Below are 18,040 nucleotides of genomic sequence, written 5' to 3' on the forward strand. Positions count from 1 at the left end.
AAGTGTCTCCTGGTCCAAATTTACTGCCACATGAGTGTACTTAAGATACTCCTCCAAAACAAAACCTCACCTAATGCCAAGAAACAAATTCTTGGAATTGCTGATGATCTCAATAAATATTACTCCTTGTTGTTAAGAGTTGTTAACAATGAAGTTAACCCCCCAGTTGATTGTTATGCCTGGGCGGGATACTTGGCTTGCTCCTTATTTTCGAAAACTACACAGCTAGTGGCTAGTTGGTTGGTGGCAAGATATTCTGATGGCGAGATGACCGTAAACCTCCCCATTTGATGGGCAAGATGGGGTGTGGAGAGACGAGGTGGAACAATCAAATATTGACAGAAATTAAATGGAAACTCTTTGAGATTCATGCTCCTATGTCCTGACCACCAAGATGTTCACTGTAAAACAAATGATTTGTTTTTAAAACAGTGGAGTGGGATAAGAGTTCCTGAAATAGGCTGCTTACTTTTCAACCAGTTCTAACACATCTGCTTTGTCCTCTAGGTCCCCATTACTCACACAAATTGATCAAATAACATGATGAAATGGATTGAATCAGTAATACGTTTCTTTGACCTCTTAATTTTTTTAAGTGAAACCAAGTGTTCTTGACACGGGCCACTTATATTTTCACCTAGTTCAACAGCAACTGCTATTAGAAGTAAGTCAAATTTCCCAGTAGCTCCTCTTTGATTGTTAAAGTGTAAAAAGGAAACAAGGTGAACGTGTCAAAAGTTAGTTAATACACTATATTTCACATCACTAACAAAAGCATCGAACTGACCAACAAGACTATACCTGAACAAAATGAAAATGAAAATTTTCAAATAGCTTTTAAAATCTTCTGTCCTCTTACATCCACAAAAGCAACCTTACTACCTAACATTCACTCCTTTTAGAAACTACAAGGGAACTGGGCCAAGTTCACTTTCCCAAAGACTTCTGGAACTGTAACTAGGGGCAGGGAAAAAATTGGCCAATACCTGACTGGCATGTCAACAGTAACTATACCAGAAACAATTACAGGACGCTTTTAAGCTGAGTCCTGTTCCCTTCTCATCTGAAAGTGGCGAAAAAGCCCTTTGCAGCTAGCCATTCATGTGGTACAAAACCCCCATTCTGGAGAGCAAGAAAAACAAAGGACATTACCATTTAAAATAAATTATGTATGTTTTTTGTTTGTCTTGTCCCAGTGCGACTTTTGCTCTCCAGCATGGCGGTTTTGTACCAGATGAATAGCTAGCTCCAAAGGGTCTATTGCCTATTAGAACTTTCAAACTTCTAAGCAATAATAAGAGAGACTGTTTAAGTTAAGAATATATTGTGAAAATGTAAACAAAAGAAATAATATTTTTGACAATAATTAGCACATCGACACTACTTACAGTAAATTTATTAATAACAGCATTCAAAAAGGTATAAGAAAGCTGGCTGGAACTGAATCTAAGAGGAAACTACACATTATAAAGTCATCAGTTGCAGCCACGGAAACTAACCAAACAAGATATTCAATACAGCCTAATATCTGCAATTCCCTAACACAAGTGATTGGAAGTACAGGCAGATCATCAAAGTCAATCAGATTATGACCTGTTTATATGCACAAAACTTGTCCCACGTAGAAGGGTCACTTGCCTACTTGAGCTACCCTGGACAAGCCAACTTATATTTCCAAACCTTGACAAACCGTTAACAAGAGAAATATAAAGTTGGATGGGTGACCTGCCTAGCCGGCTCTCCCTTTTGTGAACTCAAGGTAGGGTGACCTTCCTAGCCAGGCCAACTTTTCTCCAAATAAACACTTTAGCTTGCCCAGCCAGGTCAACTAGGTCAAGACGAGACAATCAGAGCATGCATGAGCACTGTTTTAGACAATCACAGCATGCGCGACTACTATTGACTTAGGCAAAGGGATCAACTTTTTTCTCATATAAATGCTTGCTAAATTTGACTCAGCTGTGAGGGTGATTCTTCTACCCAGGACAACTTTTCTCCATGTTAATGGGGCCTTACTCACCAGTATGCTGTGCCTGACTACATCTATTACAGACTAGACTGAAAACTACTATTAATAATACTCTGGGCCGGGTTGTTCGAAGGTGGGTTAAGGTAATCCTTGGTTAATGCAAAATTTGAACTCAGGGATGAGGGATTAAAAAGCAAATTCAGTTAGATTCTCTTTGCCTACGATTGGATGATTGGAAACTATAAAATGAATAGAGAAAATTATCCAAGAGAGTGCTTTTGATAAAAAGAAAATGAACCCCAGGTTAAAATTTAACCCTGGGTTTGCGCTAACTGACGTTCGAACAACTGGGCCCTGGATGTCAAAGATGCATTTAAGCAGTGTATATCAGAGATTACATCAAAGCTAGATTTTAACTGTAGTGGTCTTAAAATAAGAAGGCAAATTCAAAAAGATGTTCAGTCAGCAGGTCTTTTTTCAGCATATTTCTTTGTGAATTCTTCAGCAGTCTTATTAAACTTTTTTCTATCCTTGATGTACTCCTCAGCTAGGTCTCCACGGAGTGGGTGTTCTGGTTCAGGATCATGTATGAGAGCCACAAGCGCTTGAATCACTGAAACAAGAGAGAAGTTTGTAAATAGAGGATATTTCATGGCCACGTGGAGATACAAAATTTCTCTTCAGGCGTTGAAAAGTATTTCACTTGTTTGCTGTACTCACTCATAAAGTATTTTTCAACACTCAAAGAGAAATTTCATATCTACAAGCAGCCATGTAATATTCTATTCATTATATAAACACTGATGACATTTCAAACCATTTTACTTTAAAAGTTTTTTATAAAAGGTGCAATTCATTATGTAGCCATAGCAATGGTGATCTTTTCACATGTGAAACTAACATGTTATTTTCACAAGTGAAGATATCATGTTTTTGCCCGAAGGTTTACCCGGTATTTCACTGATGTTTATATAATAAATAACAATACTAAGGAAAGGCTGAGTAACCAACGCAGAGCCCAGTGTAAAAATAATGAGTAATTTAACTAGCCAACCAAAGTGCACACATGTTTTCCACGAGTATTAAAACACCTTGCTTTCAAGCTAGATATTGGTTGTAATACGTAAAATTTGAGTTGCAGATCCATCAAGCTTGTGAAATGAAAAAATCGAAATGTCCACTTTAGTGATTTTCTTGTTGATTTGTTAATAACTAATAGGTGTGTAAATTGCAAGTAAATGAGTAAACTTTTTAGCTATTACCAATACCTTTTTTGATTGTCTTAACTTTAAAGAGATGTACATTGATGACCAGTTCAGTTGAGCAAGGTCAAATAACAATACATCCGAACCCTGCTTTATGGGCACCCACTTAATACAGACATCCTCATTATTGCAGACAGTTTTCTTTGTCCCTGGAGAAAGCCCTTACTTTTTCTCTAAATTTGACCTGCTTATATGGACGCCCGTTAAAACAGACAATGACCACTTTTTCTCCTCCAATCAACAGATTCTCATAGAAAGCCAACCTCGTTAATGCCGTTAATGCGGACACCTCAGCCAAATGGAAATTTCATTGAACACAATTTTCTACAAGTAACATGAAACTGTTGGCTGATTTTTAGGATGGATTAGTTTTAGTATCATATTGCTTGCAAGTTCCATGTCCTGAGATTGAAGGCATGTACATATGTTTGCTTTGTTTTGTATTTTTTAGCCTAACCTGGTTTGAAACTTAGGGCACTAACCCACCTTTATCAGTCCTAATGGCAGGTTTCCAGTTTTCAGGGCTGATGATAGGCAAGCATACCTGGCCCTTTTCATCAATGTTAGGATGATAAATCTTTGTCTTAAAAGTGATCTGAAAGATAATCATTAACAATAACAGTTTGGGTAACAATAATCCATCACTGATAACGACAGATTTTAGTAAAAAACAAGGAAAATAATAATAATAACTACAACAGGCAAGATATCATAACTTCATGACCAAAGCTACACCACTAGGATTTTAAGTTACTGGGAAACAGTAATACAACAAGAAGGTGGGAAATCAAACTGCAAGGGATTTCTTTTGCTTCTATTTTTCTTTTATTTCTCTATAAAAGTAGCTGGGGGTCACGCTCATAGTACAGTGTTCTCCCTAAATTTTAGCTCAGCAGGTGAGGGACCATCCATGGCCGGTAAGGCAAAAAATTCCCCAGAGGCAAACTTTCCTAGGGGAAATGGGAGGCAGGGGGGGAGGTAGTGAAGTAAGGGACATGACCCTGCCCTCACAGGGAAATTTAGGTGCTAAGTTCTCTGAAATGTCATTCCCTCATTTGAAGACCTATTTTACGTAAATCCGTCACTTTTATCTTAAAAAAACAATTTAAAAATGTTTGATTCCAATATTTTTTTCAGTCCATAAAAAGAAAAGCTGTGTATACTTGAGTACTTTTCCACATATTCATTCATTTCCTTGATTGGATCGTATCACAACTTGCGTATTTTTTTAAACTTACAATATTTATTTTTAGTAAACCTTCAGCGGTTGCAGGCAGTAAGAAATGTTGCTTCAGGCGGTAAATTTTACCGGTTACCGCCTGATAAGGAAAACACTGTAGTAGCCAGGGAAATCCCTGGCCCCACGCCCTAAATGACAATACAGGGTAGTTTAAATCGCCTGTTCTTACTAGGGTGCTTTCCTAATCAAAATGGTTAGTATTATTAAAAAATATTTAAATTCAGGGTCAATGTCATAAGTAGGTTGAATATGATCGATCAGGTGAGTGTAGTCCACTCCTGGATAGGACTGTTGGTGAGACAAAACTGTTGTTTTGATAAGAAACCTCAATTTGAAGGGCATTAAACTTCAGTGTTATAGACCTGAGTGTCACTGGTAGAAACAAACAATGCCTTAAAAATAGTAAACTTGCCAAGTTTGAAAGTGGCATATGGAAACGACTCAACATAAAACTTTGCAAAGACATGCATACAGACTTTTGTATGGTAGGGGCACCAACTTGTTTGCCCACACCATATAAAACGTCTGTAAAATTTTGTGACATTAAGGAGGTACATCTTGGCCAGTTTTCAACGAATCACTCCCTAACTCAATAACTTTACTAGTTTTAAGACACCTTTTGAATCAATGTCAACGTATTATTACCAACTGGGCAAAGTCCAAAGTTGAAAAAATGGTGCTAGGGTCTATTAAGTAGGGTTGTTGCACTGTGTTTTAGAACACAACAAAAACATACAAAATGCATCAGAAACACAGGTCGCCATAACTTATGTTATGAGGAAAGGATGTAAATATGTAATTCACATTCTTAAGCGATGACCTTTGTGCTACTCTAGTGGTGTTCACGCTGAAGGCAACCAATACAATTAAGATGTAGACAGACTCACCTTTGGTGGCTTAAAAGGATATTCTGCAGGAAAATTTATCTCTATTTTAAAAGCACCCTTGCTGTAGGGTGCATTTTCCTGTTGAAAAAAGGGCCATAAAGTTACATGTAGCATTAAGTTGCTATATAATACCAACCAAATGGTACATGCAGCCATTACCAAAGAAAATGACCAGACAATGATGAAGACAAAGAGAAAGTTCCTCCCCTACAGGACATTCTTGTATCACTCCATTACAGTACATTTATCTGTATTTGTATAGGTAATAGCATGATTTGTTGTGACATTTAGCAAAAACACCACAAGTGACATTTCGAAATTGTTATACTTAATTTCACGAGCCGTTAGGCGAGTGAAATTTGAGAAAATTTTGAAATATCATGAGTGCTATTTATGCCAAATATCACGTACAAATCATGCTATTATTTGTTTATACTAATACCCACAAAGGTTTTGTAATTTTCACATGTAGGTATTTCAAATTATGCTGAAATACCACTGCTCTAAGCCAATCAAATTACAGAAATTTCTCATGTAGTAGTATAACTTCTATAATTCCCTCTTAACAGGTGCTTAAAATAATATATAGGCCAAAGCCTGCAATGAGCCCTCCCTCACCTTGAAAATAATTTTATTGTGATACATTATCCGATACTTGATATGTACCCTAGAAGTGACATTTTTTAAATCAACCTTGCAATTCAGTATTGACATTTTGCTCCAGATAAATAAGATGCAAGAATGCACACAAAATTTTATGATTATCTTAACCCATTTACCCCGGAGCTGCCCACAACTGCCCAAGCAGATCCACATCCCTTCCACGGCTTGTGATGTGTCAAGGACAACTTTGTCATCTAACTTGTGGAGGGGGAAGAGATCTTTCAAACCATACCAGAACTAACACAATTCAGTCAAGAAGGCCAAACAAAGAGCAAAAAAAAAAACCATATAAACTTGACCCCAAAATTTTTGTGCATATCTTTTTTAACCACCTTGCCACACTTCCTTCTATCAAATCTTGTGATCCTAAAAGTTTTCCCAAAAGCTTTTTCCACTGGAATGAAGCCTAGTAAATGCCCAGCATTAACTAGGCTTTGGCAATGTTCGGAAGTCTTCAGAAAGTTGTCGGAAATCTTCGGAAGTCACCAGGACGTTTCTGGAAATCCCAGTCATGACAAGGTGAAATCTCTTGCATTTGAGTCAGAAAAAGTTGGCAGGTATAAAACTACACAACTGGACTTACATATGGACAAGTAAAACTAGAATCTGAGCACTTAACAGCTGGACAAGTGAATGTCAATCCTTTTCTGTACCATGGTTGCAAAATGAACACCTTCACCGATAATGAAATATTTCTTCAGAGAAGAACAGTGAACAAGGGTCACAGAATATTCTCTTTCAAGTAGCTTAAGTTTGAGCGAGGCTGAAAGAACAATTGGTCCCAATCACAGTTTGTTTCCCATAATCATATAAAAGACAATTTATTCCAAGCTGCGAAAAATTTTTCCTCAGTTGGCATAATGTCGAAGAATATCATCCGAAACAGGAAACAGGAACTAAAGCAAGCCCTTCGCAAAATAACACAATCTATATGTCTGCGAACTTACCGGCACAATTAATCCTTGCCAATTTAAAATATTTTGCTCATCTACTTCAATATTTCGAAATATTTTGATCCCAGACGATCTGATGTCGTTCAGTTCCTGGAAGAATGGGAAGATCAGGTCACCAACATACATGCACTGCGAATATCATGATGCAAGTCTAATCATCACAAAAAACTAAGCTTACGGATCTGCAAACGGTAAGTAAATTCAGCATAGGGAATTTCACTTAATGTGTCTCGAGAACAAAAAAAAATTATTAAGATAAAACAAGACCATTTCAGTAAACTTTCAGGCAACTAAAGAGTAAACTAAACAAGACAGCTGCATTTTGAAACTAAGGACAAATGAGATCAAATCTAAAATTGTTAGTCATGGAGTTGCCCAACAATCTGAGCGACATTTGTCAAAATACATCCATGTTTGAAGGCATAAATATAAAAAGTCTTTTCTAAAGCTTTTACTTAAAAAGCTTTTGTTCGAATAGGGTTCGTTTTCGGTAAAATCACAAAGAGTTTCGCTTTAAATAATCCTTTACCTTGCTCAATCTTCGTGTAGCCGCCATGCTCGTAGGAACTTGTCGCCGGGTTTAGCTACCAGTCTCCGCGCAGTATTGTATACCCACAGTTCATGGCGAAATGTTCTCTATTAGGGCGTGCTCTGCATGGTAACGTGCGTTGCCTTTTCCACCGACTTTCTTCCGCGTTCCAAAGTCTGCTAAGAACTCTACGAGGTAAATTTCTGCGTCAGTGTAGGTCAGTTCAGGTACCTATAACCCCGAACAAGTAACTTTCATGTAGATTGGTCTATCACAGTATATTGTTCCATTCTTTCAAAGAAATTCATTACAACCGCAAGAAACCGTCCGAGGATGAAGCCATCTTTGTCTGATAAAGCTGTGATATATTATAATCGTGTTTCCATATCTTTATTACATGTAATGGTGACGTAGATAATGCTCAAACTTAGGAGGTATTGCGGAAAAAATCCAATCGAGCTACCTTAACATTCAAATGCTTGAAGGGATTCCCACGTCCCCACTAATGTTTCTTAAAGATTAATAGTAACTAAACTGAGAACTAAGAGTGAGAGAAAGGTTTTTCACAGAAATGGATCGAAACTTTTTAACAATATATGTTCTTAGGGAGATAAAGGCGTATAAATCAGTTATGATTTTTAAAAACAATATCTTGGAATTCTATAGATCGCAAGCTTTTTATTTACTTTTCCAGTTTTATTCGGCTTAGCCAAGAGAGGATAAAGGGGACAGAAAAGGCATCCCCCATACACACCCTATTCCATAGGTAATTCGTCTCGAGTTATTTTTAGAATCGGGATTAAGTTACCTCGCGCGCTGCGTGGATGTTTCGTGGAGGTTTCGCATGACTAAACACCGTGCAAAACATGTCGGGCGAAAGGCAATGAAAGCGTAAAGAGATCGAGAGCATTCCTGAATATTGAAGCGAAATGAGTCGGCGCTCACCTGGGAAAAGGGAATCGCTGAACTCTTTGACAACCCATGAAACGCAGTTTAACTCGAAGTTGTCGTCACCTCAGTGCTTTAATAAAATGAGAAATTTCGCCGGTCTGTTGAAACCGGTCGTTTGTACAGTAAAGCAAGTAGGACGCCAAGTGTTATTTTTGTTGAATAATAAAAGACTAATAAAAAATAAATATCAAACCAGAAATTACTCTCTTCAAACTGCAAATTATAAATGATCCTGAGAGAATATTCCGTGTGTTAATCATTTCCCTGCTGTACTGTTAGCTCTATACAAGAGAGGAAGGGCGATTCTTTTTTAATTTCCGTTTCGCTGACACAGCTTTAGCAAAAATCTCTCTGTAGTCGTTTTCGTAGACAAGACGAATAGCAATATCGCTCTCCGCGTCATCCGCCATTTTGTTCTGCGTCAATTCGTGAAGGGCGCCTGGCTCTGAGCGTGGGTCATCCACGCGCAACACATTCGCGCTATGTGATTGGCTGTTGTCTAATCCCCCTTGAGATTTGTGGTGTTAAAAATAACTCGAGACGAGTTACCTATCGAATAGGTAATAATAATAATAATAATAATAATAATAATAATAATAATAATAATAATAATATATTAATATTAATAATAATAACAATAACCAGTGATCCCTTAACTTCAAAACCGAACCCTCATGGCCGTTTGGAGACTGGAAATGATGCTTCTTGTTACACAATATGATACCATACATAACATACGGAATAAAACGTGCACCTTCCAAAATGGCGTCGTCTTTTTCAAATTTTTGTTCCAACTTAATGGGGAATCTCTGCACGAGAAAAGCGACATAAAAAAGTGAAAGTATGAGGTATGCGCAGTTGGTAATGGGACCCGCTGGAAGCGGTAAGGTAGGTATAGTGAAAAAGATGGGTAGTCGTTTGTACTGCAGCAACAAAATTGTGCTAGCTCTGTACATATTCCCGGGCCTGTTTTAATTGTTAAAGATCGGTGTGCGACAAATGTAGACTGCAGACTTGCAGAACAAGGAAAACCTTGATGTGGAATACTTTAACAGAGTCCTTATCCCGAAAGTTTAAGTCATTTAAAAGTCTAGTTTAGGGATAGGGAATCTTTTAGAGCATTCTACAACAATGTTTACTTCTTTTACCTGCCAGTTTGCAGTCTGCGTTTATCGCACACCGGTTAAAGATCCTGAGCTCATCACTCTGTGATTCTAAGGTTGGTTTCAATCATCTCAAAATTTCGAGAACATTCTGCTTAAACGTAGGTGTAACACTTCGGTCACTGTATAAACATTTTCAGGAAAAAGTGGCGCTCATATCTGAAGGTGGCCCACTTTGACATGACTGGTTGAACCAAAACCAGTCCCACAGCACTGAAATTTTGAAGTAACCAGAATTTTGGTCAAAACATGATGGGTTGCTTTGATCTGAGTTGATTGGAAATTTCTTTCAATTGAAAAAATGTCATTGAAATTTTTCTTGGTTAGTTCCACTGGTATCCACTTTGCAGAGATGTCTATTAAGGCGTTTTTTTAAGGTCTTTCTTATCTTTCCTTACCATTTGGTAAGGGCAGCCTGAGAAAGCAGCCAACATTTTGCGACACCACCAGTGGTTTCTTTGCCAAATGATCTGTGAACACAGGCATGCTCTGATTTCAATAACAACAACTGCCACACAAACAGAGAGTGATCTCACTGTGGTCTGAGGAACGAGTGCCGAAATTCTACATGGATGACCTGTCACTATCCAGATCTGGATAGTGTTTCTGACTGGTTGAAGCAAATTTTCCTTGCTACACAACCAACCAGAAGCACTACCTTGACCTGCATTCTGGGTGGTTTGAACACATCATCAGTATGGAATTTCGGCAGGCATTTCTCAGACAGACATCATTTCATGAGGAAGCAGAAAAAAAAAAAAATGAAATGTTGGTTTTTTTCTCAGGCTAGGGTATGGGTTGTTGGAGTAATTTTTTTATTAAAGTAATATGGGTTTCAAGGAAGAAAATATTGCGAAGAGGTAAAGAACTTTGCTTCTTTGGAAGTACAATAAATTTAACACTCTAGATTTTAAATAAATTTACCACCACCAACCTTGATGATTTGTTTTTATATGGGGTGACTTGCTGTAACTCTTTTACAAATCATCCTTAGGGCCTTTTTTTAATCATTGTTATGTCCATCACTAATTTATTGCCATTAAATATTATTGTAATAAATATTATTGTAATAAATAAACCTCTTGGAATCAGTCAGACTGTTGCCACATTATGTAACTTTATAATATATACTGAATTAGTTTTTAAAATAATTGCATGTTGCACACTGTATTTGCATGCATCTGCATAGTCAGTTGTGAAGGAGCTGTGGAACAATGTAGTTGCCTTGGTGAAAATTTGAAGTTTCTCATGCTAATGCGTTTACAAAGAAATAAACAAAGGTGGTTCTAAAGATAATTTTTCTCGGATCTTATCTTGATGAGAATTTATGTCTGGCTGTGGCCCTGTGCAAGTGCTTTGCATAGCTCTCCTAGTTGAGGCCATTTTGTTGTTTTCAGTCAACTTATTGTACTACAATTCTGCAACACTGCGAGAATGTACAAAGATCAGTTCATGTGGTTAACCTTGATCCAGCTGCTGAACACTTTGGTTATCCAGTTTTAGCAGGTGAGTGCATTATTAATATTTTTTAGTTTTTTTGCTTTATTTCATTTTCATGCACTGTCTGTGATAATCAACATGACTATGAAGTTCAGCATTATATTGGTGATTAAAAATGCAACCATACATAAAACTATAACACAAGCTACACTTGTGTAGGAAAACTAATTGCTAATAAAAATAATTAAAGTGATTAGGTAGGGTTCTTCAAGTGGAAGAAATTTAAGTACATCTTGTTGGCAACAAAGTTGATCAAAAGGCATAGATTGCCTCACACCCACCATGATGAATTTTGGTGAATTTTAAATCTGAGGATGCTGAAAAAGTGCATTTGACTGATGGACTGGTGATACAAAATATTAATTTTAAACGTGTGGATGGCACCCTTATTTACCCACATATTTGCTTCATTTTTTATCATTTATAAATTAGTATAGTTATTTTTATGTGGGAAACACAAGTTTTTAGAAACAAAATAATGATTATTATTCGGTGAATTCATTACTGCGCTTGAAAAGTATTATTTTCTGTGAGTAGCAGCCTTTTTGTGTCAACTAGGCAGTGAGTGAGCATTTCCCTGATTGTTGTAGCTTTCTGAGAATCTTGGATTGCTTGCAAAAATTATACCAAATAAGAATTAGTTTAAGATTCTGCGGTGTGACCTATTTAGTTTATGTGTACTTCCAAATAGAAGTGTAGTTTTTTACTTCACCCTTTCAAGTCAACACTGTACATGTATCTTGTTGCTTGTTTCTTGTTTATTGTGGCTTCATAGATGTGAGGGAGCTGGTGGAGCTAGAAGATGTTATGGAAGCTGAGGATTTGAAACTTGGACCAAACGGAGGGCTAATTTTCTGCATGGAGTAAGAGAAAAAAATACCTTAAAAATTATTTTTTTATTACAAAGTACTACCTCTTAGCCTGGAAATTTATATTTTTATAAACTAGGCGAATGTTGTGCTCCTGCCAGTTAAGAAACTTTTCATTTGTATTATTAACATCTGGCACAGGAGTGTAGCTATGCTTTTACCATACATGACCATAAGGTGTGCACAGGGAGGTAGTTTGAGCACAGAGGAAACAAGACTAATGACAGTGGGTTTGGGGGCACAAACTGTGACAGGTGATCTAGATGCGCAAATTCTGCAGGGGCAGATCTAGGGGGAGGGTGCAGGGGGTGCGCACCCCCCCCTGAGATGACCCTTGAGATGACCTGCGAATTTCTAATACAACTGGTATTCTGCAAAAACTATGTGGTTTATTGGTGTTGAAGTAGAGCAAGAGACGAGTGCACCCCCTCCTAAAAAAAATCCTGTATCCGCCCCTGTTCTGTGTCACTGTCCTCTACTGTAATGTATTTTTCACAACTGATATTGTTAAAAGGGAAATAATAATAATAATGATGTGATAATAATAATAATAAATAATGATTTTAATTTGATACAATTTACTCTGTATATATATTAGTGGGTCAAAATTAAATTCAGGTTAAAATTTTTTGACCTACACTGTAGGTTAATTCTAAATTTTCTTTGCCTCCTAGCCCTAATTCATGAATAATTAAGGAGAGGAGATGGATGAAATTGAGAATCAACCTGAATTTAATTTTGACTTGTAATCAGGCTGCTTGCAAAGCAACTACTTTGTTTCTGTTTTGGTCAGCATGTCTTTTGTTTGTTTGTTTGTTGTTGTTTTTCATTCATCCTCTGCTGTTTTTTAGTTGTGTGTAATAATATTGTATGTGCACACTGGCATTCAGGTTGCCAAACACCTGCTGATTTGTTATATGTCCATTAAGTGACTGATTATATTTTTGGTCAAAGATTTTCTAGGAAGTGAGGGAGCCTCTGGTGATCCAGCTTGCCCAAAGGCTGCAGGCTATTGTTTTCTGTATTTGTTTACAAATAAAACTTTCACCGTTAGTAAACAAAGGTTAGGGAGTGTGGGCGAGATCAATCGCAGTTTACAGCAATCCAACGTTGTGCTTTGTGTAACTGTCATGCGATACAGTGTAGAAGGTCAAAACTGCATGTAATCAGGAGTGATAGAAGGTCCAAAAATTGATCAGATTGTGTTCTATGCATTGCATTCATTCGTATTGTAAGTCCTAACCAACACTGGCCATGCTGTGCATATATAATTAGCAACCTGGAGATTAGGAATGTGGGCTCCTCTAGCTGACTAAATTAACTGCAACAATCATTTCTCCACTGTAAAGCAGCCTTAAGCATTGCATCAGTTTGGTTGTATCTGAGTTTGCAGTTATTTCAAAATAAAAGAAAAGGGAGTCAAGTAATGAGCAATATAAAAGAATTAATTAACTACTGTACACGTACACAAAATTATGCAACAAGGAAGGTTTATACTGTGTAACTGACAGAGTATAATTATTATTGCAGGCGACAAGAGGAGCCTGCAATCCGAATCTCCAGGTTTTTAATACGCATGTGTTGCACGTATGTAGCCAGCATTTGTTTGGACTTCCACTAAGAATGAATGGAATGTAGACAGGGTGCAAAGAAAATCATTTTTACAGCTCGCCATTCGGGCAAGCTGAAGCTAGCATTTACTAGTCCAGACTTCATTTCAACTAGCCCCAAAAACATTTTGACTAGCAGAATCGATTTCACATTTCTTCTGTTATTCGAATTCTTCAAAAAACATCACTTGCCCATTGGGCAAGTTAAAAACAGAACTCACTAGGCAAGCCCGATAGCAAAATCCATTAGCCCCGGGCTATCAGGCACTACTTCCTTTGCATGCTGTGCAGAGAACACCATTCAATCATGCGCGTTTGGACCTTCTATTACTCGTAATCTGATTATAAGTGTTTTGAGTATCTGTCTTGTGAAACTTACACAAAGCACAGTGATGAAGCATTTAAGCGTTTTGACCTTCAATTGTTTGTCACCCCCACTCTGTAACCTTTGGTTATTACTAGTGTACTGTTTTAAATAATAGCATTAAAAGATACATACGATTTATTTCATGTTTAAGATATAATTAATGTCAATTATAATGCATTACAGATACCTAGTACAAAATTTTGATTGGTTGGAAGAAAAATTGGGAGATGTTGATGATGACTACATTCTGTTTGACTGTCCAGGTACCATAAAATAACAATTTATTGGGATTTAATCACAGTGACAACAGTGTACATGTATTGAACTTCTGTCAAACTCAAGAACGTCAGGGGTTTATTTAATGTAGTTCAATTTTATCCTTGGTTTAAATTGTATTTTTGTAAGGGACCTCTTTACTCTTTTAATATAAAGGGAGCTTAAAAAGCCACAATGGTGGCAGCAGTGATCATGTTACTTAAAACTTGAATTTGCATTGTTTCAAACTGCATTGCTACTATTCTACATGTACCTTGTTCCGTTTGTACCAATGTTGGTGAATTTTGAAAATTCAGAAAATGAAAATGTTTTGAGTTGATCACAAAATAATCAGAATTTTCCCTTCATAGTCGTGCAAAAGTAAAACAAAAATAAGCATGATGCACTCAGCAGGGGTGTAGCTAAGGAATGGCCAAGCTGGCTTTTCTATTAGTCAAGCGGGGATTTTTTTCCGAATTGTGCCTTCAAAATTCCTTTTGTTTTCCATGGCAATTTGAGCTGGTGGTAAACTCTTCTTCAACCAGTAAAATTACATGGCTGGCAACCAGCTCTCAGTGACCAGCCTGGTCATTGTTTTGCTTTATAATCTAAACCTAGATTTCTTTTTTTATCTCATTGCCTTTGCCATCATTATTGCTCAAGCTCTCTATAAAGAGTAAGGGCAATAGAAATGAGTTTGCACCTCTAGCAACCATAATGATACTTCCACATTCACAAGGGGATATAAGATACAAGATTTTATGAAAAGGCCCTAGCTAAGTGACTCCTGACCCAAGATCAAATTCTCGTATTTATTGACAAGCATTCAGCCAATTGAAAGGAGAATTTAGCATTAATCAGAGGTCAGGTCACAAAGGGCTTTATTTCTGAAGGCACCCCCTTCATCTTTTATTAAGGAGACCACACACACTCGTACTGACACGTCTTAACTACTCCAACTGCAGACCTTAGGATGTGTTTCTGTTGCAATTTCAAGGTCAGATTGAACTGTACACACACATGCCAGTCATGCGGCAGTTGGTAGAGACCCTCCATCAGTGGGATTTCCGAGTATGTGGTGTATTCCTGATTGACTCTCAGTTTATGGTGGACTGCAGCAAGTTCTTTGCTGGTGTCCTGTCGGCACTGTCTGCTATGATTCAACTAGAGGTTCCTCACATAAATGTCATGAGTAAAATGGACTTGCTGAACAAGAAGCAATTAAAGGACGTAGATAGGTGAGTTCATATTTTGCAGTCTGCTGCAAGTTCAAGTTTAAAAAGCACGACTGAAAAGGACTTTTCCGATGATCTGCCAGGATGAAGTGAGCTTTTACAGTGTATCCAGCTAACTCATGGTGCTACGCAGTTCTATCTTTTTAACATCCACCGGTACATGCTTGTGAGAAATTAATTTTCTGATTGTTTTTTCAACAATCATCTCATTTTAAAATTGGTGGCAATTTTACGTTAATTTCTCTTTATTATATAGTTAGCCCTCTTTGCCTCAATTGCATCTGCAGAATTCAAAAGAACTTTTACCCTGAAATGAATTCTGTCAGGTACTTTTAAATTTTGAGAAAAACCGGCTAATTATATTTGTTAGGTTTTTAGATCCTGATCCACGACAACTTGCTGAAGAGCTTAAAGAAAGTACAAGCAAGAGATACAAAAAGCTCAATAAAGCTTTGGCCCAGTTGGTAAGTTGTCACGTAATCTATCTCACCAACAAGTCCCATCTTCACAAAAAACAATACAACTACGTAAACTGCTGATTTTCTTCAATCTTTTTCAGGAAACTGCTTTTCTTGTCTAAGAATTTATTTTTGCAAAGTTGCAAAGAAAAGAATGAAGCTTATTCAGTTGAGACATGTTCCCAGAACTTGCTATTTTTAGATTTTTAGCTTTGAAATATTTGCAATATTATTAATTTTACAGTGAGGGGCCCGTAGCTTGTATGAGGATTCATTTTTTCTCTGCTGGCTCCATTTTTGCACTCATGATTCTTTTTACCATCTATTTTTATGCAAATAAAGTTGTTATAAATAAATAAGAGGAATATTTAGATTTGTTTAGCTGCAAGGAATATCAGGGTCCATCTGCACTAGCTAAAAAGCTGTTTATTTAGACAAATTGTCTGTCATCACCAATGTTTAACAAATGCGGATGCATATGGTTTGTGGCAATTTTATAAAGTTTGTCTCGGGTAAAAACTGGACAAAATTAAACAAGAATGTGTTTTTTCTTGTCAATCATTGTTGATTGTTGAAAAGCCATTGTTCTTTCCATTAAGTAATGACAAAGGGTTTCTTAGAAAATGGACGCTTGTGACAACCTAGCAAACAGTCACAAGTGCCAATTTTCTGGGAAACCCTTCATTATTTGTTTTATTTTTTTATGCGACAGCCTGCTGAAAGTAAAATTAATACAATGTAGTTTCCAGTGCAGATAAGGTTTTTAAAAAACAAAAATAATTGTCACCATACAATTTTTGGTCTAGACGTTTCAAAGACAACTCCAAATTAATTTAATGTCTGCTAGAGCAGATGGGCCCTTAGTATGTTTCTGTCTCGTTCATTTTGTATGTCACCTTTAGTATTAATATTATTACTTTGTATTAGATTGATGATTACAGCATGGTGTCATTTTTACCTCTCAACCCCTGTGATGAAGATTCTATCACAAATTTGCTTCTTCAAATTGACAATGCTATTCAATATGGAGAAGATTTGGATGTCCGTGAAATGAAGGTGACTAACTCTAATTAATTTTCCTTAGTTTAATGGGTAGCAGGTTGTTTGGAGAACTGTTAGCCCTTTAAGCCCCCATATCCAAATACAAATTCTCCAAACTGATCTCCATACATTTCCTTTAAGAATTAGTTGAGAGAATTTCATGGCAGATCAAAGCATCTTCTCTTTAGTGATCATTTCATAAATTCTCATAACCTAATCTCTTGACAAGGTATGAATAATTATTGTTGGGAGAAAATTGATGTTGGTCACCTTTGGGGCTTAAAGGGTTAGTGCTGGTTAGTTAGGTTCATTAAGAAGGGGCCTCTAAGGGGAGTCATGCCATTAATCTTCCATTGAACTTTTCTTTTATGTATTCCTTCAATTGATCTATAGGATGATGAACAAGATGAAGAGAATCCCAATGGATTCATAGATGAAAGCTGACAGTTTCTTGGTGCTGAGGAATTTGCAGCAGTATACATTAGTGGACATGTAGCTCAAAAGATCAAACTATCCATCATCTGAACAACTGAATTCACCGTCGGTACCCTGCTTGTAGAGCCTTTCACTCGCTCAATTTTGGCGTATATTGAACTCTAGAAAGACTCTACATGAATCAAGTAAAATCTTTGTTGAGTATGTACATGTGCTGGGATACAGTTTTGAACCCAGGTCTGATAGCCCTGCACTTGGTGCAGCAGGCTTGAAGTCATGCCCATTGGTTTATCAATAAATGGATGCTCACACTCAGCTCAGAAAACCAGTTTGATGATAGAGAGCAAGATGGAATAGTCCCAAAGTTTGCACTTCAATGACTTCAAAAGCTTGACACAATTCAGGCAGAGCCTTCTTTCCTGTGCCTTACTTAAGAAGGCAAAAGGAGGTTTTGCTTGCAGAGTGCACCACCAATTGTTGTGACAATGCTGTGAAGCATAATTATGATGAAAATTTCACTGGGGAAGTAAAGCAAGTAACAAAGGGAATGTGAATAGAGTGCCTGATATTACTACTATAACTGCAGTCCCAGCTCTTAACAAACCAAACTTCAACTGGATAATCAGTACATGACTGTCATATCTTTTTGT

General features: G+C 37.1%; 2 protein-coding genes across 3 annotated transcripts; one reads left to right on the forward strand and one right to left on the reverse strand.

Annotated features, from left to right (window-relative positions):
• Positions 1-738: 738 nt before the first annotated feature.
• Positions 739-7,631, reverse strand: LOC140951696 (ubiquitin-conjugating enzyme E2 L3-like). 2 transcript variants are annotated; one of them, XM_073401008.1, is made up of 5 exons: positions 7,507-7,631; positions 6,972-7,067; positions 5,362-5,439; positions 3,721-3,829; positions 739-2,582 (listed from the first exon to the last, which is right to left on the reverse strand). In XM_073401008.1, the coding sequence occupies exons 1-5, from the start codon at positions 7,531-7,533 to the stop codon at positions 2,428-2,430; spliced, it is 465 nt and encodes a 154-aa protein (XP_073257109.1). In that variant the 5' UTR covers positions 7,534-7,631; the 3' UTR covers positions 739-2,427. The 2 variants fall into 2 exon arrangements, with proteins under 2 accessions (XP_073257109.1, XP_073257110.1); XM_073401009.1 differs by lacking the exon at positions 5,362-5,439.
• A 1,573-nt stretch (positions 7,632-9,204) lies between these two features.
• On the forward strand, positions 9,205-17,542 carry LOC140952466 (GPN-loop GTPase 3-like). The gene is made up of 8 exons (XM_073401892.1): positions 9,205-9,345; positions 11,018-11,126; positions 11,896-11,983; positions 14,150-14,229; positions 15,219-15,459; positions 15,827-15,920; positions 16,842-16,970; positions 17,349-17,542. Exons 1-8 carry the CDS (start codon positions 9,301-9,303, stop codon positions 17,397-17,399), a joined length of 837 nt encoding a protein of 278 aa, XP_073257993.1. The 5' UTR covers positions 9,205-9,300; the 3' UTR covers positions 17,400-17,542.
• Positions 17,543-18,040: the final 498 nt, after the last annotated feature.

The sequence above is a fragment of the Porites lutea genome, chromosome 11 (assembly GCF_958299795.1).
Source record: "Porites lutea chromosome 11, jaPorLute2.1, whole genome shotgun sequence".
Taxonomy (NCBI): Eukaryota; Metazoa; Cnidaria; class Anthozoa; order Scleractinia; family Poritidae; genus Porites; species Porites lutea.

Coding starts and splice junctions, on each gene's coding strand:
- LOC140951696 (XM_073401008.1), bottom strand. CDS start 7,533: ATGGCGGCTACACGAAGATTGAGCAAG. Junction 7,068..7,506: donor CTACACGAAGATTGAGCAAG/GTAAAGGATTAT, acceptor CCATTCTTCCAG/GAACTGAACGACATCAGATC. Junction 2,583..3,720: donor TGCCATTAGGACTGATAAAG/GTGGGTTAGTGC, acceptor CTCTTGTTTCAG/TGATTCAAGCGCTTGTGGCT.
- LOC140952466 (XM_073401892.1), top strand. CDS start 9,301: ATGAGGTATGCGCAGTTGGTAATGGGACCCGCTGGAAGCGGTAAG. Junction 15,460..15,826: donor CAATTAAAGGACGTAGATAG/GTGAGTTCATAT, acceptor TATATTTGTTAG/GTTTTTAGATCCTGATCCAC. Junction 16,971..17,348: donor TGGATGTCCGTGAAATGAAG/GTGACTAACTCT, acceptor ATTGATCTATAG/GATGATGAACAAGATGAAGA.